Source organism: Anser anser, assembly GCF_964211835.1.
Source record: "Anser anser genome assembly, chromosome: Z".
Classification (NCBI taxonomy): domain Eukaryota; kingdom Metazoa; phylum Chordata; class Aves; order Anseriformes; family Anatidae; genus Anser; species Anser anser.
The window spans coordinates 48,593,294-48,614,911 of NC_139723.1; the positions used below are offsets into that span (position 1 = coordinate 48,593,294).

The 21,618-nt window shown below is 38.1% G+C and overlaps 1 protein-coding gene across 2 annotated transcripts in view; it reads right to left on the bottom strand.

Moving 5' to 3' along the window:
- Nucleotides 1–21,618, bottom strand: part of CEMIP2 (cell migration inducing hyaluronidase 2) — a 54,761-nt gene that overhangs the window by 16,234 nt on the left and 16,909 nt on the right. For both annotated transcript variants that reach the window (XM_083819227.1, XM_083819226.1), the window contains 10 exons: nucleotides 21,158–21,494; nucleotides 16,155–16,295; nucleotides 14,659–15,220; nucleotides 11,774–11,943; nucleotides 10,245–10,433; nucleotides 7,248–7,417; nucleotides 4,522–4,731; nucleotides 3,934–4,139; nucleotides 3,302–3,371; nucleotides 564–692 (listed from right to left, as the gene is read on the bottom strand). In XM_083819227.1, coding sequence (XP_083675353.1) covers nucleotides 564–692; nucleotides 3,302–3,371; nucleotides 3,934–4,139; nucleotides 4,522–4,731; nucleotides 7,248–7,417; nucleotides 10,245–10,433; nucleotides 11,774–11,943; nucleotides 14,659–15,220; nucleotides 16,155–16,295; nucleotides 21,158–21,482 — 2,172 coding nt within the window. In that variant the 5' untranslated portion in view covers nucleotides 21,483–21,494. The remainder of the gene's footprint in view (nucleotides 1–563; nucleotides 693–3,301; nucleotides 3,372–3,933; nucleotides 4,140–4,521; nucleotides 4,732–7,247; nucleotides 7,418–10,244; nucleotides 10,434–11,773; nucleotides 11,944–14,658; nucleotides 15,221–16,154; nucleotides 16,296–21,157; nucleotides 21,495–21,618) is intronic.

The window sequence follows — 21,618 nt, forward strand, 5'->3', positions numbered from 1 at the left end:
AGTCCCATTAGTAAATAAATACTGAATGACTGTATCTGGATTGAGAACTCTATAACAAAGGGCTGCTGCCGGGCTCCTGATGGCAACAGGAAGCTTAACCTCTGTTTAGAGACTGCAGACATCTGACTTACTGTACATTAGAGACTCAGGAAAGCAAGTCACAGCCATTCCACGAATTGATGAGATGAATCACAGCTGTAATAAGCCTCAGTACTTCGAGGATCAGCTTTCTCCACAGCAAGGCCATCAATAACAGAGTAGCATATGAAATGCTACTTTGGGAAAAAAATATATATTTCTCTCACACTATTAATTGATTTTAGCTGTATGTACTTCAAGAGGATATTAAACACAGTAAGTGCTTCAGACAAGTCAAGAAACTATGGATATGCTGGTTACACACTCTTCTGCAATACCTACATAGAATCATGTGGTTCAAACACAGCATGAATCCATCATCACTTAGCCACCTCAAAATTTAAGCAAACAACTCCTGGTATAAAATATGTACAAATTAAGAACTGTTTTTGGTTTGGTTTGGTTTTTGTGAGACAGTACATTACCTTAAAATTAGAATGAACCCTGTTGTTATAGAAGATTCCTAGTGGTGTGAGCTCTGACTTGGTTTCAATGGCTAAACTATGAGAGTCTCCTGTAGCAATCCTGTGGAACAAATACCATATTCCAGCATCCTGCAAATAAGGAGAGAATGGCATAAGTTATAAGAGTCTGATACTACTAAATGTAAACAAATCAGAACTTACAAATCACAAAATAAGTGAATGTTAAGAAGAACTTGGATTTTTAATGAAGCAAATAAGAACATACTCCGAACTGCACACAGTGTACATACTTATCAAAATAAAGTCTTCAAACTACTGTCCAGTGAAAAAGTAGAAGTCTGTAAATAAGGCTACATTCTAGTGAATAACATGCATTAAAAGTGTTTGCTTCACAGTAAAATCATTTAATACCACACCTTTAAGGTTTTGTAATATTTCAAGCCACAATGTGTCTCTTTCCCCTCTTCCCCATCATCTCTGTGTTTCAATTTACTTCTACAGATACTTGATTTGTTAGTAAATCATACTATTTACTGTAAAATACTCAAAAGCACTCCTCTCCGCCTTACTGATGCAGTCTGACTAAGGTTTGTTCATCTCTGCACACATCAGAATTTAATGACAGCCAAAAACACCACAAGAGATTTCAGGAAAAGGGAATAAAGCACTTCAAGAAGCCTGGCCAATTCAGAGCACTGTGCCAATAACATGCAGTAATAATTTCAGCATCTGTTCATTTTCTCCACTTCTTCAACATCCCAGCTCTTAAAGAAGCTGGATTTATCTTCTAAAGGAAATTCTGTGCGCCTCCTTTCCTAACCACATCTGAGTCCACAAGGGGTGGCATAACAAAAGCACCTGCACATCAGATACAAACAAATATGAAAATTTTTGCTTACTTGCTCTGTGCCTTTATTAAAAGAAAAAAAAATAATTTCATAAGGAACATTAAAGGGTTAAACAGCAGTAAAAGAAATACTGCATACTATGTGCTCTGTATCATGAAAAATAGTCTTTACTCTCCTGTTCAGGAAATATGGATAAAGCCAATTCATTCTGGCTTAAAAGATTTCATACATTTCACTCTGAGAATATACTCATTTTCCAAACAGCCCTGGAAATTCTGCTTCTGAGTAACATATTCCCATCCGTAATGACGACACATTTTGACATTTCTGGTGATTAACAATTCCAAAGCAAATGTGGATGTTCCATTAATAAAATACCAAAATCTTACTTCACATATAATTAAATACAGTTCTGCGCTTGGCAGAATCAAACAAGTTTTATCCAAAACACATCTTGATGCTTCAAAAAAAAAAAAAGTTTAATAAACTTAAAAGCTCCTTAAGCACTAACAAGTATTCAGAAAGAAATAAAAGTTTTTTCCCCTCTCATAGCTCAAACAAAAGAACCATTACTGCTGATACACCCTTACAGTAGACTTCATTGTATATCAGAGTTGGAGAAGGCAATGGAATTATTTATTTGTTCATGAATTGTTAGTTTACACTAGAAAAAGCTCTACAGTGCAGTGTTTATATCAACACAGTTGAAGTAATTTGTTTCTGAAACATAATAAGCTATAGTCCTCTTATACCAATATGATTGTATACATGCAACAGAATATATATTAAAATGGCAAAACTTCATAACCTATAAGAATGCTGAGGATGCACAGTATAACAGAAGAAAGTAAAATTCACTGGGATACAGAGGCAGAAAAAGATCTTGGAAGGTTTAAGTATCAGGTCAAGAAATATGTTTCCTTTACCTTAGCCTGCAATATTAAAAACAGGCAAAGGAATGTTATCTAAAGTAGACAAAATGGAAAGACATTGTGCTAAGAAAAGAAAAACTGGTTTGGTTCAGTTAAGTATCGCCAGGTCCTTCCTAGTGGTAGGCAGTCAACAACAACAACAACAAAGGTTTGCCCAAAAATGATGATAAAAAAAACTAGCATAATAATTTTATATTTTTCTATATTACAGATATTTCAACTTATTTAAAGATTTTGAATTTTGCCTTATTAACAATTTGTTACATATTCTATACCTAAGAATACACTAACATACTCATATTCTACTTCCAGCATCAGTCTTTCCTTTTTCTATTGCTACTGATCTATTCCGAAAAATCCACTCAGAACCACTGTCTCAGCATCTCATCTGATTTAAAAGCAGAATAGATCCCAGTCCCTACTCCACAGTCTGCACCAAGTAGTTCAGCTTCACTTTGCAAGTGGCTGAACTGGAAAAGGTCTGCAAACATCTAAGGTTCACAATAAGTAAAAACATATCAGCAATCACTGCTCAGAAAAAAGTAATTAAACACAGAGCCAGTGAAAGTTTGGGTTTTTTTTTGCACTTCCTTATACAATCAACTATTTTCCGTTCCAATGACTAAAGGTATAAAAACACAATTTTTCAGAGCAGTCAAACAGTAAACTCATGATAGAAATTACAGAAAATACAAAAGCCTTAATATCTAATTCTTTGAAAAGAAAGCTGTTTATTTTTACATTTACATACTGGCACCACTGACAGATCTATTAAATTACAAAGAGGAACAGCTCTAATCCACACTTTGACAAAACCTACACTTGTAATGACAATATGCTGCCAAACATATATAAACATATTCACATATAAAAAAAATTATGCATTTAAACATTGTAAATATTATGTGTTTTGTGAGTAAGTGGCACAAATGTATTGAACTACATCCATATGCCTCACCTGTGAACCTGCTGCTGCATTACTTATAAGATGATTGTTGGGATGAGAAATCCAGAATGTTGAAACTGCCCTGAAATATTATTCAGAAACAAGTTAGAATGGAAAAAATCTCTAGTCCCTACAGAAATATCTCTGATATAATCACTACAAGGGTGAGAAAGGGCTAAACTGATTTCTGAAGTCACATACACAAAACACACACACAAACAACCACACATCCTCAAAAAATCTTCTTTTTTTGTTTTACTTAAATGCAAAATATTTTAAGATAGTTCAGACACTCAGTGCAGTTATAAACTGTTTTAATAAGCTTCTTCAAAAGATTATTGCTACGCAGAAAAAACTTTGTGACAACTTAAGGATGTTGGTGCCTTACCACAGAAATAAAGATGCAGCCTTAAAATCTATTGAACAAGTATTTCAAGGAACAACAAATCTCTTTACAAAACAACTTGTGTTTTCTCTTTAATAAAGACTTTCTTTTTTAACAGCATGGTCACATGGATTACTTTTAAGGTGTCTGTATTCATTAGATGATACATAACAATTGTTTTATCTGTATATTGTCAAGAGATCATCAGTTTAACTACTGCAGCTGGTTTGGTTTTACTTTTTCGCCATGAAATACTCACATGCAGTCTGTGGCTGGTACTGGGACATAGCTTCCATACACTTTATCCCTGATACCAATACACATGCTGCTGTTTCTGTCCGTCGGAAGAATAGTGCCTGGTTTCGTGACTAGCCCAAGGTTGTGGAAGAGAGTATTCCTCTGCTCAATGCCATCCTCTATGAAGAAACAGTGACCCAGTGTGTCATAGCCAATGGTGTCCTTTATCTGCAGAAACACAAGTTCATTATGTCAGTAGCAATAGCATTTACTGAGATTTATTTGACAAGTGCCATTTAGTTTTTACTATCTTGGCACAGCTGCAGAGTGAAGCTTCAGTATCAGCGGTTCAGATGATTCAAACATGGAGTTTTATTTATCCCTTACAAATACACTACTGTGTTTGAAGAGCTTAGCTGCCTGCAAGAATCTGAAAAAAACAGAAGGGCAAGCTCTGTTAAAGTTACTTAAAAATAAGCACTTGTTTATTTATTCATTGTAATAAACACATTGCTGAGAATTAAACTTGAAGGGATGGGACTACTTTTGCTCTAAATGTTCTTTTTAACATTTATTTCAACACAGCCTATTTTATTCTCCTGGCACCTACCAGCAAGCCATTAGTTGCATGGATAGTGACACATCTGGAGAAACAGTGATGAATGGAAAGACCTTCAAGGTAAGTCTTAAAACTATAACCTCCTTTTTCATCCACATCCCCACAAAGGTGAAAGTGAACAGGGTAACTTCCTATCTGCTGCTGTCCCATTTGCTTCAATTCCACGTAGGAGAGATGAACAGATGTAAAATTCTTCAAAATCTAGAAAGATGAGAAGTCCAGAATGAGTAACCAACTACTTGGTTTCTAACCATTAAAGTTAATAAGTCATCTATATCAGATATACAGAAGTCAGATGTACAGTCATCGTAAGCCAACACTATGAAGGCTAGGACAGTCATTACTATCCTGTTCTATATCCTGCCTTACAAAACAATATCATTTGTAAACAAGAATAAAAGCTATATCTCCATGTGGCTAAGACAGAGCAAATTTCACCAGACACTATATTGTCACACTTCACTTTTTGTTCTTTAGCAGTAGGCATGTTAAATATTCTTTCTGTACAACCACATACCGTCCAAGTAAAGAGAAGTCACGCTGTCCTGCCTATGCTGAAGCTGTACCTGTGTCATCCGTCTGGGACAGAGTTTAGTAAAATTACATAATAATAAAGGGTCAAAGGAACCTCTTAAGAAACCTGCTCCAACTGCCAGCTCAGCACAGGGCCAGCTTAAACATGGCTGCTTAGCACATTGCCCAAAGAATACCTCCAACTACAGAGATGCTCATACAACAGCAACTGTTTCCCCCTTTTTATTTATGTGGTATCTATCTAGCGTTTGCCCTGTTGCAGCTTGGTCCCCATGCCTCTTGCCCTACCACTGCACACCTCCAAGAAGTCTTCCGGCACATTCTCTGAGCCCTCCCTGGGTCCCTGAAAACCACATCCAGATCCTTCCGCTACTCCTTCACCACACTGAACAAGCCCTCTTCTCTCAGCTCTTCCTCAGGCACACCACCTTCAATAGATACACTCCAGTGAAGAATCAGCATCTTCGCAATGAGGAACCCAAAACAGGTTAAAGCTAAGCAACTTCGCCGTAACAGTATGTAATATACAGTACAGAAATATTAAACACCAGAGACATAATGGGGCTGTACAAGACACAGGGAAAAGCAAAAGTATTTTCTTCCACCACCCCTGACCTGAAAATAGAAACCAAGGGCAGCAGATGAACTACGAGGTGGTAAGATGCGAAGAGCTAAATGGGAATGAGGGAGCTTTTTTTGTTATTCTGTTAACTTACCCTTACTGGCTATTTAAAAAAATAATATAGTTTTCATGTGCACAATTTTGTCCCCAAGGGAAATAAGTAAAACACTGATAGACCATTCACTGTGTTTTTGTCTTCTGTTTTCTTCAATTACACCGCTAAGGTTTGTGTACTTAAAATACTAAGGGATGGTCGAAAACAGGCATTCCTGAGTTCTCACTCTCAGCACTTAAATACACTAATGCAGAGGAAAAACTACAAGCGAGTGCCTCTCCTTGCTGCCACTGAGCTTCCTTCATGCCACTGTCCAGGCAACCAGCCGAATTCCCAGGCTGATCAACCCCCCTCAGGCAATTAACATTTGCTAATGCCCAGGCTCCCTCCTCTTGAGCATGTATGATTAACATAAAGCAAAAATGCTTTTAGTGCTGAAGTCTAGGTTTGGCAACAGACACTCAACTCCTCCTGAACAGTCTCCTGAGAACAGTTTAACAACTTTGATGACTCAGAATGTCTGTTTTCAGCTCTATCTGCGAGAGGCATCTGAGGGGCCTTGCTGTACTTGCTCATTTGTGGTAATCAAGGTCATGCTTTGCAAGATTCATAGCTTGTCATTTATCTTCTTTTCTTACATTATCTCAAACACAAAAGAACGCTTTGAGCCCATCAATTTCTCTTCCACCAAACAAAAGCTGACACACAGTAGTGAATGGGCGCGTTTTCTTTCCCACCATTATGTCCACAACTATAAAACTAAAGTCTGCATCCAAATATTTCGGAAAAGGAGGTTTATACTGTGACCAACACATAATAAGTTTGTATTTAAAATGCAAGGCCTCAAACTTCTCCAGCATCACTGAAGAGCTGACATATTGCTGCTCAATCTTTTCACTAAAAACCTAAGTGAATACGACTTTCATTATTAGTTTCTGCAATACTGCTTTCACTCCACTTTCTTTAGGTTTATGGCAATATAAGAAATTAGCATCAGTTTGCTTTATATAACCTTAGTACATTCAGTTAAAATGAATAAATAAAAATCCACCATGGTCCAACTCAGTCTCTTTCCTCTCCATGACTCTCTACTGTCTGATTCTGGACACTTCCAGGAGATGAGGCACATCTCTATAATGTGCTCATCACTTGGGGAGGAAGAAAGGCAGGGAAAGAAGGGAAGACAAAGAAAAGGAAGATCAAGCTTTATAATGTTACAGGCTGAACATGCAGGTACACCACTTTTAAGGTTTAATCACTGTCACACAAGGGTGCAATATATGGTGGATTCTTCCACAACATTTCATGCATTGATATAATTTGCTCCAATGCTGTGGACAATGTCTTGATGAGCTAATTTGGGAAAAGCAGAGAACAAAGTCTTTTCTACACCAAGCTGGTGTATGAATTTATGTTAATTTTCAAAGCCCGCCAAGTTTAACATTAATCCTTTTGTCTTCAATATACCTTTAGATGACAGAAAGCTACTTAAAAATGTTTTCAAACCTTGATATGTCCACCAAATGTATCATAAGTGAAAAACTGACACTCTTTTTCACGATAGCAGGTTTTTTCAGTCTCTCCCTTGATTAAGATGTTCCTCGTGAGAACTCCAACTTCTGCCCTCATGTCCACTCCATCAATAACTTCTCCCACATGGGGAAACTGAGGTTTTTCTGTCAAAAAAAAAAAAAAAAGGAATAAGTGCTGTCATTGATTAAACACAAAGCTAATTTGTAAGTAAACTAATTGTACCCCTAAAAAACATGCACTCTGACACCTTAAACTTATTGTTCTACTATCCTTCTTAGGCTAATGTGCACAAAAAAGCATTTAATTGACGGATGACAAACATTAACCTAGCAAACATCAAACTCCCCTGTCCAGACCATGCTCAACTCATTGGTAACTGAGCATCTTGCAGAACAGGGTATCAAATATGCTTTTGTATGTTTAATACCAAAACAAGTTGTCTTAAATATTTTTCACATTAGTAAAATAACTAAACCTAAAACAAACCCCACATTTTATTTGTAGGTGCATCTTAAGTTTAATCTAATAGTTTTTGAACAGAATGGATTAAAATGGAAAAGATTTTTTTAAAAAAGTTTGAGTACAATGCATTAAAAAAGCTTTAATGAAACAAACACAAATGCAGATTTGCTTTAAAAGAAAAAACAGTAGCTGCCTAATCTGCTTAAAAAAATATATATACATATACACACACACAATCCAGTATATATACATATACACACACACAATCCAGTATATATACATATACACACACACACACACTGTATTCATCCTCTTCAAAAACAAATACCATTTTGTTTCCCAGCTAAGTTTGCTTTTCCCCAAAATAGCTATTCTGAGGACAAACTAAAATTAAGAAAAAGAAAATGTGTATTTTTACAGTATACTTCCAAAGAAACAATCAGTTTATTTTCCTATACACACTGCAAAAATGATCTGGAAACTTAAATATATATTTTTTTTCCCTGATTTTTCACTATTCCTCCTCAAAACTTACAGAAGGATATAAACTAAACTGGTAATGACCAGTATGTGAAGCAGACCTACACCAGTATTACTTTTGTTCCTGCTGTTTAAAGACAATAGAGGTCTGTAAATGGGATTACATTCTTATAACTTGAAGACTGCCTGTTGTTTGTTGTATTCCCTTATGTTTAACTATCACGTATATATCAAGTGAGGAGGGAGCATCTGGGCATCCTATAAAACAATACTTTTCTTTCTACTACAAAAGGGGCAATACATGAAAATTTCAGATGATGAATTCTTCAGCATGTCAAATTTGCTGTTCCACTGAAAATTAATATTCTGCAGAGTAAATGTATAGGGTGTTGTTTGTTAGAAAGAAAACAACAACAACAAAAAACAGTATCCTTTACTGTGACAAAGGACATTTAATATTGGGTGTGGGGAAAAAAAAAAAATCAAGATTGGACAGTTCATCTCCTTTAGCATCTTTTAAAGATCTATATACAGATCTGATACCATTTATTTGCAAAAAGGAAAAAAAAAAAAGATTGTATTTTATGCCATACTGCAAATCTTGTAAATCTGGGTTTGTCTGCTTGTTTTTAAAAGAAAAAGATATATATTTTTTTAAAGAGATGCTTTCTCATAGTGCATGACTTCAAAGAGAAAAGAGTTTGCACATACTCTATTCAGTGGCAACAAAAAACTTTAAACATCATACTGCAGCCTTCAAGTAGCTTGAACCTTAAAACACTGAGTTAAATAATGCATATGAAGTAAGAAACTTTAGAACAAAAGCCAGGAAGTGTCACGTACAATGGCACTAACTCAGTTCTGCAGCTCCACGCACCCTGGTATTCTCTGATGTATAATAAGGAAAAAGCTTAGATATCAAAGTTCACCTTATCTGGGACTTCACAATGCAGGAAAACGTATCATAGCCAAACCAGTGAATGCTGTGGGATCTAAACAATACTGCAAAGCCAACATACAAATTTGGCTTTCCCAGAAAACATAGGGGAACAGGAAAGTTTGAGGGCGTTCAAAGAAAACTTCTGAGAAACAAGAAAAAGGAGATAAGAGTTGTTTGAAGAAGAGGAAGTCGCACAGCACAGAGGTGAATGGGACAAAACGAGATCTTGAACAGCACCAATCAGCTGCTAAAAAAGGCAAGAGCTGAGCTGCAAACCAATCCTACAGCCCACCAGAAAACGAGAAGAGAAAAACTCGAGACTGAGGGACTGTTAGAGGAGGAGGGCGTTGGCGCAGAGGGGGCACAGAGTGGCAGAAGAAAAACACAGATGTCTGCAGAGTGAAGAAGTCAATCCCATGGGAGGCTCTAATGAAGTCAAACAGAGTGAGTCAGATAATAAAATAGGAAGCAGTCAACAACATGTATGACCATTCTGAGCGCATCACACCCAAAGGAAAAACAGATTGCAACTAGTTAGGGATATCCTGTGTAAGCAGATGCTTGGAAGTGCCATTTGTTTCATAACCATTTTACTGGTGGGGGCCGGAGAGGGTACTGAGGGAAAAAAAAGACTGAAAAAGGAAAAAGAAGAAAATGGCAATCTTTGAATAACAGAAAAAAAATAATAATAAAACTTCAGAAGATGGGAAGGGCAGTAAAGACAACAGCAATGGTAACAACTACAGCAGCCATTCTCTAGAGAGAACTAGTGAAAAAAACAGAAAGGAGTTGAGAAAGAACAAGCATAAGCCAATCCTGGAAGAAAAACTATAGCATTCAATGAGCCTGGGAAGAAAGGTGAAAAAAAACTTAGTATGGGGTAAGCTTTAGAAGTCAGAGGCAGATCTGACATTTGACAGAGCAATTTTACAGTAAGGGCAAGTATACACTCCTGTACGTAGCAAACAAGCAACACTGAGAGATAACAGGGTGCTGTTTACTGCTCTCACTGAAAGGTCTCATCTAGGGTGTACTACTATTAACAGCTATTTCAAACAAGATTCTTCAGATGGTGATCATTTTCATACCTTTGACTTTGACCTGATGCTTGGTACACTCTGGGCAAGGAAGGAGGGTGAACTCCTCTGTCTGATACATTGAATAGTCTGTGCTTGCTACCACAATCCGGTCTCCAGGCTCCCAACTACTAACATCATCCAGAAGATTCAGTATCACTCCATCTACAGGTTCCACCTGGAAGCCGGAAATCGGGACACCTAGTATTTAAAAAACATAAAATAAAATAAATATTATAAAGATTATATTCACCTTTATACGAAAATATCCCCAAAAAGATAAGAAGTGCATGTGATTTCACAAACTTCTATGTCCTCTAAGTGCAATTCTGTTCTGAAACATGTTAGTGAGATGTGCTATTACAGCCTGCTTCTTTGATGGATCTCAACTAAAACAAAGGGTAGAGATGGAAATAACAGCGACAGTAATAACCTATGAAATTAAAAGAAAAAAACACTAATATATCAAATATATCATATAGCAAAAATGTGTAGGTCCAGCTAGTTCTACTTGTCCCAAGTGATATTCTTCTGCTGTTTAAAACTCACTACATATAATCAAAGACTTGGCAACAGAAATCTTTTCTTTCTAAGCACAGCTAATAAAACAGTTTGGCAGGCTAAACTACACAAGCATTTCATTGCCTTTAAATTCAGCAACTCACTGTATTTAACATCCTCCCATTTTATTTAATGTTCTATTTAATGAATGGAAAGAATGGAATTGGTGTCTGGTTTACTCATGGACTCCAAGCCTACAGTACCAGCAAGTCAAAGGTACATTTTTGTGAAGATTTTTTTTATTTATTTAGTATGAGTCAAGAGAGTTTCATAGGGCCATAATGAACAGTGAAGGGGTAACATCAAATAGCTCAATTACTTAACAAATCAGTATCTGCCTACCTTAAAAAATTCTTCTGAGGCAAATATAATATTGCTAGTAATTCTACAAGCAGAAAAAGACTGCCCATAAAAGCAGAACTCATTATATAGATCTCTCAAAAATAAATAAATAAATAAATATAAAGGATAAAAGAATGAGTGGTAGATCTTCCAGGGTTTTTACACCAGAAAGAACTTTGCAGGAAAAAAAAAAGGTCGCCTAACTGATGATAGAACCAAAGTTCAGCATCAAATAACAACTGAGACTGTAACAGGAATAAAAGATTTCTTTTGGCTCCTACTCAGTTTTCTTTTTAGCCTCATAACCAATGTCTCACGAAGCTTACATTAAAAATATGCATGACTGAAAGAAGAAAAGATGACCGAACAACAACAACTCTGTTTCAGCATATTGATAAGAACACTTATGTTGTTCACATACTTTATATATTTAGATCAAAATTATGATTGAGAAAATAGGTTGGACTGAAAAAGAACTGCATCCTTGTACTTCATCCAATAGTCTGGCCACATGGACAGCAAAAAGCAAAACTTACAGCAGCATTCAGAGATTTAAACTGCAACAAACACTTCTAAAAAAAAAAGTATACACAGTATCTTTTTCCCTACCCACAGGGTTTCACAAAATACTTTCCTACCATCATTCCATTCACTGTAAGCTCTCACAACAAACTTCTGACCATCCACCGTGAAAAATTCTTTCTGAGCAAGAGCTTTCCCACCGGTGCTGTGATTTTCATAGTCTCGCACTGATTCGTTACAGGAAGAATTCCCACCACCTATCACACCAACAAAAGCCCAGGCTTGCCTGCAAAAAATAAAATTATGTATTTAGATATAATTGCCCTTCAATTCTTCACAAACAGGCACAGGATAAGACAAGGAGCATAGAGGTTACCCTTTTGCCTGATCTCCCATTTTCATTTTAGAATGTAATTTCAAAATACAGAAGAGAATAGGCATATATCACTGGAAAGGTGCATAGTTCAAAATGACTGAATGTACTATAAATGAATTGGCAAATATGACAGCTCTTAATTGAGAAGACATTCTGATACATTTTTGGTGCAACACCTAACAATATACACTTTGGGTTTTTTTTGTTTGTTTGTTTTTTAATTTAAAAAGAAAACCGCTAGCAACGAGTGCCAGAAATGATGCAGTATTCTGCTCACAAGCATGCTTACGGGAGCACAGGAAGACGACGAGCCGGTGCTGACGCTTGTGCCGCGGCACGCTCCCAGCATGGGGATGCGGTCAGCATGCAGCGTCTGTGCAGAGAAGGCGAGGAGCCCCAGGAGACAGAGCTTGCATCAGGATGGACACTGCCAGCAGCGGCTGCTGATGATCACTGCTCCTGACAGGCAATACTTCTTGAGTCTTTCAGGACACTCAGACACAAAAAATAGAAGTACTGGATTCTATTGCACAACCTTCACACAAGGAATCACTGATGCTTCCGAAGGCCAAGTACAAGAGCTTTGGCCTCTTCCCCCTGACTAGTCCTTCCCTCAGCTGGACACTTATCTTGGCTGAGTGCCTGTGGGGAGCAGGAAACTGTACTGGATGTATTTCCACTTCTTATAGCTCTGCTCAATGAATCCAAGTTTTTGGAAATGAAAAACAAACCACGCACCACAGAAAGCTGCCACCAAGTTCAAAAAACAAAAATATTTGTTGTCCTTTACTGCTCTGTAATGGTGTAATTATGTGCTGAGGAAGTAATCATCTATTAAAAGGCCGAACCAAATTGCATCATTAAGGTTGAATCATTCACCCAAAATGAAAACAATAACAGCTAGCTGGACTGTAGTCCAGTGCTAGTGATTGATTCAAAGGCAGATATTAAAACCACCTTCAATCCAGTTGTTTTTCTTTCAGTCTCTTCTTAATGATTGTGTTTAAAAAGCCAAATCAAACTGTTCAGTGTTAATCTGCTCACAGCAATAGTATATAGCCAGTCAGCTTTTCAGGAGCACCAACAAACAAGCTGAATGTTTCACACATCAACATTTAAGCTAAATATCAAGGTATTTTAAAGCATATTAATCTGCATGGGGAGACAGAAGCAGACAAGGATGCAATGGTCTGTTGACCTCCCTACTGATATCCCTTCCACCAGTTTTAACAAACCAACCCTGCTTTTAACCTCAGCGAGGACTCAGAAGTGAACTTCTCGCCCATCTTCCACAGCAGATAGGACAGGACAAGTTTATGTGCTTACAGAGTCTCTTATCGACCAGTGAAAGTAGACAGGAACCAGTTCAGCGGGGAAGGAAGAAAAAGTGCTTCCTACACCCGGCTGCGGGTTAAAGAATGTCCTCACTTCAGGCCTACTGGCGTGGAGGCCACCGGTAGCTATGAACACGAGAAACCATCAGCTCCTCGTCAGATGGAGGCTGGCTGCCCAGGGCCCTCACCAACCGCCACTTGGCCTTCACCTCACAAGACGACAGTAGTTACTACAGGACATATAGGTCTCAGCACCTCTGATGAAACTGCTTCAGCTGCAGACTCACGAGAACTCTCCAGAGGACCCCATAACTAGACGCTTACACAGGGGCTGCCACAAACATGCCCCTGGAGGGAAGCAAGGTCAGAACATGCCATCCTGACTCACGCCCCAGCCCAGCTCTGCCAAAGCAGAGGGTGGGGAGCAACTGGAGCCCAGATGTCAGGGAATAGCGAGGGTAAGAACAGAACAGAAAAAACTAAGCTACCGATTTCCTGGAAAACACCAAAAAAAATAAAACCAGGTTATATGAAACCATTTTAACAGTATCTGAAGAACTGCCTGACTGTTAGTGCATTTGGTGTCCCTTCAACACTTACTGTTAAACCTGCACAATACAAAGGTAGGGTCAGAACATGCAGGAGGTCATTTGCAACAACTAAATGAACAGTGCAGAAGTTTAACCTCTCTGCTTTACAGTAACATTTACTATATCTCTTCAACCGTCCCACCATTTCATCCCCAAACAACTGAAAAGAACATTCAAAAGATACAAACACACCTGACAAGTATGCTTCAGTAATAAAATATTTTTACAAATCAGTTCCCCTGAAGCATCAGCAAAAGGCTAATGTACTTTCATTTCACCAATCTGCTGGGATGAGTAAAATGCTGTTTGAAATAGATGATTAGCACCCCTTCTCTGTATTCAGTTTTTAGTTTGGCATTCCTTCCTCCCCTGAACAGAAAACAATTTCTATGTTGTTATAACTGTGTGCTTGAATGGGTAAAAAAAAAAAATCCTTTGCTGTACCCACTTTCAGTTTCTGTAGAGAACAGTGAAAGTGTAATTAAGTAATTAAATTTATCACACAGATACCTGTAACTAAACATCTCTACACTATTAAAACATCACATGCCAAATAGCACTACTGCTGTACTACCTAAAATCTACAAAGAATTGTCAGTATTGTAAGAGCAGACATTGTCCAAGTTTAACAAAACCACCCAAAGAAGGCAAATTCTGTATCTCATATTTACTCAACACAAAAGGGAAAATGAATTATTTACCTGTAACTCAATCCTCTGACAAACTTACTTCCCAGAAGATTTTGAATAGTTACTCTAGTTTCCTCTAGTAGGTTTTTAGCAGCTGAATCTCCTACAGCAATAGCAATAATGCGACCAGGACTTCTATTTTTCAGTAAGTTCTGGAGCTTCAAGCTTTCTTCTGAAAAATCATGAGTATCAAATTTCAACACTTCCAAAACACTCGCTGTATCCTGATCAATCACTCTCACATTTAGTCCTCGGGAAAAATTCTTTTTAAATGAATAATGACCACAGGCCAGCCCTGAGAAATTCACAGACTTTGACAGAAGAGTCCATGATAACTTCTGGTGCCCATGCAATTCCAATGTTCCTTCAGGACCCACACCAATAAATTTTTTGCCAAATTCTGGCACATCAGCATCTTCGTTTGACTTCCCATACAAAATAATAGTTGCTTTGGATTTATAGCGGCATTTCTCTGCTCCAACATGAAGCATTCCACCATCCTTTATCAGGATAAAACGAGTTCTCAAAGTAATATTTTTAGAACCTTCCTTATCATCACCAAAAACCAGTAACCCTAAAGGGAAAAAAGAAATCTGTAAGTCAAAGCAATATTAAGATAGACTCAAAGAATCAAGATCACAATAAGAGCAACAGAAAGATTAAGAAAGATTTGTTTTCCACACCCAGAAAACAAACTATTAAGTTTTTTAATAAGGTTAAGAATATTTATGAAAGTAACTTCTACCGGTTGTGAATTACCTTTCTAAGCATCTGGTCAGCTTATCCCTATTTTTTTCTACCATCTTGGTCAAATTGCTAACACACTATGTTCATCATCAGAAGACAATCAGATCCCGAACCTAGAAAGCTACTAGACAAGTCTTTTTTTTACTGTTTTACAGAAAACCATGTCACTGCTCCAATGACAGACTTTATAGTGTTCATTTATCATTTTAACATTTGGTATGTCTGGCCTGACAGTGGCCTGACAGCAGGCAGAAAAGTAAAAGCAAAGGAACTGGTCAATACCAAAATTCCAATGTAATTTTCCACTAATCACAAAAGTAAAAGCCATGCATAAATACAGGCTGACAGAGTTGGGATTGTTCAACCTGGGGAAGAAAAGACTCTGGGGAGACCTTCCAATACCTAAAGGGGGCCTGCAGAAAAGCTGGGGAGCATGCTTCTATGTCAGCAGGTGTAGTAAGAGGACAAGGGGGAATGGCTTTAAACTAAAGTGGGAGATTTAGGTTAGATAGAAGGAAGAAATTCTTTATTCTGAGGGTGGTGAGGCACTGGCACATGTTGCCCAGAGAAGCTGTGGTTGCCCCATCCATGGAGGTGTTCAAGGCCAGGTTGGATGGGGCTTTGGGCAACGAAGTATAGCAGAAGGTGTCCCTGCCCATTGAAAGAGGGTTGGAATTAGATGATCTTTAAGGTCCCTTCCAACTCAAAGCATTTTACAATTCTATGAATTGAAGCATGTTTTTCATCCTTCCATTTCGTACCTCCATCTTGTATGACTATAGAGTGTACTGTAGCATCTGAGTTCAGACGAAACAAATCCCCCTTTTTGATAATAACTCTCTTTTCAGGATCTTTTCCAGGGCTCCAGTTTGTAAGACGAGGATTCTGATCAGGACAATTTTCTGCAATATAAAGTGAAATATATTATTTATTTATTTTTAAATAAGCATCACCAACAGGACCACAGCAATCAGGGCAGCATGAAGATGCATACTAAATAAGGCAGAGTCAGTCACCCACAAAGGATTCCCACCTCCTTCTGTGTTCACAGTACTGCAGCTACTAGTTCTAATGTTTAAATTCATGCAGCCAAAAAGATACCTGAATCAGGGCTAAGCTTCCAAGGATAGAAAGTCATTATGTACCAAAATTAAAACACTGAAGACCACAAGTAGACTGAACTGTCAACATATACTGTACTTTCAAGCCAACCAATAGGCATCTAGTTTTTGTTATTATTTGTTTGAGGGTTGGTTTGGTTTTTCGAGATTTTCTACATCATCTACAGTAGATGAGAAGAGCTCAGCAGCAAGGACTCCAGTTCACAGCAGTTGCCCTGAGCCCAGGATATCCTAGGCCACCTACACGAAATACCAACACGGTGGTAAGGTATCTAAATATCTCACCTTCCTCAAGGTCACAGGAACCTGTGTGAGAAAGTCTAATCCATCCCCTCTTGCTTTTGAGCATCCCAATCACTTCCTCCAGTATAGGTTTGCAGATATGGGAGAAAGGAGGACAGGACGACCTTAATATATTTAGTGTTAAGCTTCTATGGTTAGAGCAGTGTCCTGGGAAGCAAAGCATTTGGATCCAAACCCATGGTTTGTGCTTCTAAGATACTTTAAACACCAGTCTCTGAACCACGCTATAGAAGTGATACACACGATCCTCCTCAAAACTCCGTTGAAGATTTGGCACTACCCAGGCAGCAACGCCATATTATAAGGCCAGAGAAGGAGAAGTAGCAGACAGAAGTGACAGGGTTGTGTGATTTCAGATGAACTTACAGCAATATGGTACTTAAAACATACCCATTTTTAGAATATTAAGCAGCTGATTAACGCAGGAGCATAGAAGTACTATGAAAACAGAAACTGAAAGTATGTCTTGAATTTTTGATTTTCTTATTAAAAACACAGACTACAAACATTTTTATTGAGGAAAAAACACAACCTAAAAGATGTCAAAATAAACACGTTAGAAGCCCAACTGAAATTAACAGTCATAACTGCCTTTTCACATCTTCTGGAAAAAAATGCCCTATGCATCTGAAATGCTGGGGGCAAAAAGCTACTTGCAATAGCTCATTTTTCCATAAGACAAAGAAAGAGAAGCCTACCCACAGATTTAACATAAGCCATCCTTAGTTCTGCTGACAAAATTGTTTTCCTTCACTGTTATTCTCCACATTTCAAATCTTTTCCAACCCAGGAAACCCACAGAAACCAAGATTTGCCTGCCAGTGGGAAAAAATTAGCAGAACTGCACGAAGCCAAAAGGCATCTAACTAGCAATATAAAAATAAAAACAAAAGAAATTTTTTGGGGGGATCCTAAGAAAACAGCATTTAAAAAAATGAAATTCAACACAAGGGGAAGCCAAAAAGCAAGAAGCACTGCTATCTGCAAGACTGCTGAGCAGTCACTGACAAAATGCAGTTCTATTGCCTGACTCATGCACAGTCACTGAGCCCCTTTCCTCAGACACTACACACACAGTCTCTGTGAAGAAACACACATTTCCTGGCTGGTAGCAAAGGGCAGTGTGAGGAAACCATGAGTCAGCAACCTGGTAATTTCTACTTAGCGTGATTCATGGAGGAAAAAGATCTAATAACTGCACAAGTTTTCCTGTTGAGTTTTAAAGAATAGGTACAGCACAACAACTACAAAACCAAACCAAACAACACACAACAACAACCCCACTGAATCTACTGTACATTATGTTTGAGCAAGGAAGCCATTGGAATCAGAAATAGGCACTCCTGTAACATGATCATGCTTCTGAAGCACAGTGGATCAACTTTTGGCAGGCAAATCAGATGTGCTCAGCAAAAGTATTTTGAAATTCTTCCTTAGTAATTGCAGAAGGGTGCAGGGAAACATCAAATATTTAGTACTTCACCATATGTTACCTTCAAAATTACTGATTGGATTTTACAGACCAGTCATTGCCTCGACAGTTAAGGTTAAATGGAAACAGAAGCATAAACCAGAAAATGTTAGGTAGTTATAGCCCTGCCATATTTGACCACTCATGCTGAAAATTTTTCAAGTCAAGCCTCTGCTTCAGTGCATTTTTGTAAAAATGGGTCAGCTGTCTATAAGGTTTAGTTGCTTCTAGTAAGGTGATGGTGGTGGGAAAATAATATTTTTGCATGTGGTGGGAAAAAAAAAAAAAAAAGAAAACACACACACAACACCCTGCCAAAAAAATAAAATTCTAGAACCTTCCATGTGTTGGAGAAAGGATATGAAATTTGGCAGGAGAAAAGGCAGGAAACAGTTCTCAAAATGTAGTTAAATAGTTGCTTTCTACCTGCTTAGCCACCAAGTCTGGAGTTTTTAAGGCCTCTGGGAAAAAATTATCAGTGTTATATTATGCTCAGCAGAAGTTTATCACAGTTTGGCAGCTAAATTTTCTGAGGATCCTGTTTACCCTGGGCAAGCTCCAGCAGAGAACTGCAAAGGCCAAAGAGAACTTTTCCCTGACAACCTCCCTTGCTTGTCTTCCTGACCCTGTAGCAAAAGCCCCTGGAAATGGGGAAGGAAATTGCATTTCCAGCACTCTACATGATCTTCAGTGCTAAGGACTCCTTAGAAAAAAAGATGATGACAGGAAGATAAAAGCAAGGAGGAAAAAAGAAACCAGCTGACGAGCAGGAACAGAAATGCAGACGAGTATCATTTTCCCTGTGGGGAAGGTATGCCGGAGGTTTAGGATTTACACACAATTACTACTAAGTCTCACATTCCCTTCACTGCCTTTTAAACAGCCATTAAAAGCACTGACAATATGGATTTCCAATTAGCCCTCAGCAAGAGCACACCTAGCTGGAACTGCAGTGGCTGGCTTTAGTACCGCATGTGTGAGGATGGAGCTGAGGGTATTAACATTTCAACCTGTCAAGAATCCTTGGGGAGCCGCTGCAGCAACACTGCCACAAAATTAAAATTTCAGTCAGTCAGATTTTCGTTTGTGCCCTCATGGAGTTTCTCTTGTGTGAGGGCTTCCAATAGATTTTATGTGCGTGGTTTTTCTTTTAAAAGGTAGTGGAGGGAAACTTCTGAAAGACACAGTTCAACAGCCAATATTGAAAGCTGGCTGGACTTCCATAGAGGAGCAACGGGACATTGAAGGAAAGCGTTTACATCCTTTGATTATTGCTGAACTTCCATGTAAGTCACTACAGCAGACAAAGATAAAAAGGTCTACTGCAGCATCCTCAGTATCTTTGGTGATCCATAAACTACATGTTGACCACATATGCAGTGTAAGAAAATCTACAAAACTCAATGCCTTGGGAATGAACTACTGCAGAGGAAAAAATAATAATACTTATTAAAATCTTAATACTCCAAAAACATTTTCATTTTAAAAGTGGCAAACCCATCTCCTTCACGTTACCAGCTTTTAAAGCATGAGAAGACTATTATTTTACATTGTCCATGCAGTACAGCCTCACCTCTACTAAAACAACCATTAAAACCTACAGCTTTTAATTAAATGTTTTAAAGTCTTGGTATCAAAGTGGAAAGGCTTTCCTTGTTTGTTTTGGGGTGTGTTTTTACTATTATTGTTGTTGTTGCTGTTGTTTTTCCCCTCAAGTACTTCTTAGAATCAATGTGCTAGATCACCCGTCAGCTTTGTCTTCAACTTGTTTGTAACTAGAGTCCTTACTGCATGTCCATATGCCCATATTACTAGTGATTTACTTCACAATATAGCAGTCATCTTCCATTTACTACTTCTGCAGTGTTTGTTCTATCTTGTTTTCCTTCCTAATTATTAGGAAAACTCAGTAACTTCACCCAAGAGATATCTGCAACCCACCATGAACTGTGTCCCAGTTAAGATGAATGCATCCATTTTATACTGTCACCTAAAATCTTCAGTTGATTATTTAATTTGTTCAGCACGTGCTGCATTGACTCTAGAAACAGAAACTTCTGAATTACTGCTCCAAAAGCCACCATGGAGTCTAAGCTTGTAGTGTTACAATAGGCACCATTTTCAATTCCAAAAATCATTTTGAAAACTTTTAGAAACCCGATTTCTTCCTTAGGTAAACAAAACAGAACCCATGCTCCAAAAGATACTACAAACCCTTACCAACTGGGTCTCATAGTAAGCGTTTGGCCAGAGGGCTCTCTATTTAATGACTAGCAGTTAATCACTCCACGTCTTTGTGCTTTATAGACAGTCACATTTTAGAGGTTTTCCAAATTCCATTAAAGTTGCCGAGTTTTCTAAGACAAATTGAAAAAAATCAGGGCTAAGTGGTCAAAGAACTCCCTGCTCGATTTGTTTACAAACAAAGCAAAAAAATTGCTGGTATAAATTCCTAGACTTTTAAATGTTTTACCTGAATGCTCCTTACTACCTTCCCTAGTTACTGCTTACACAGACAGTATTTCATTTTGCCTGTACTTTGTGAATAGGCAACTTCTACGTACATGTGATAATTACACATGTAATACAGATACAATATTCTCACTTCTTTCCCCCTCACCAGTCGTCTTTATTTACTGCTATGCTTTTTTTCTTCCTGTAAATAAATAGTTCACAGTAAAAACACAAAGTGACACCGATAACAGCAAAAGGAACCAAACCTCCAAACACAGCTTCCTTCCAAATTAAAATTACAGTAAGCATCCTATTTTTGCACTGAACTTTTAACACTGCTTCCGATGCAGAATTATTGCACTATGTTCACAGGGACCTTAACGTCTAGTACAATTTTGTTCATGCAAGAACTTACCATCTGGAGCGTATTTTGAAGCTATTCCCAAAAAAATTCCCAGTGCAAGAAAAAGTGACAAGCTAGAAATGGCAAAGCAAATGAGAGTATTTTTATGTCTGTTGGCTTCTGCCTGACGGCGGTTCTGTCCAGATGGTAAGGACGTGAACGTCGCCCGGGCTTCTTGTCTTGCAGAGGTAAATTCGGCTGAAGCGTGGCTCTGTGAAGGTGGTGGGGGTCGAAGAGGGGCAATTCTCCCCGGGACATACCCAGCAGACCTGTGACTGCTCCCATTCTGAGGCCGAAGGAAAGCAGGGGAACTCCCCCTGGCATCAGTGTCTTGCATGTTACAAAGTCACTGCAAAAGGCACACACAGACACAGAGAAATAAAAATAAAAATAAGACAGGCTTTCAGAATACAGAGCACAGTACATTAAAGGAAACAAAAACAACAAAGCAGCAATTCTAAGACACATGCCTC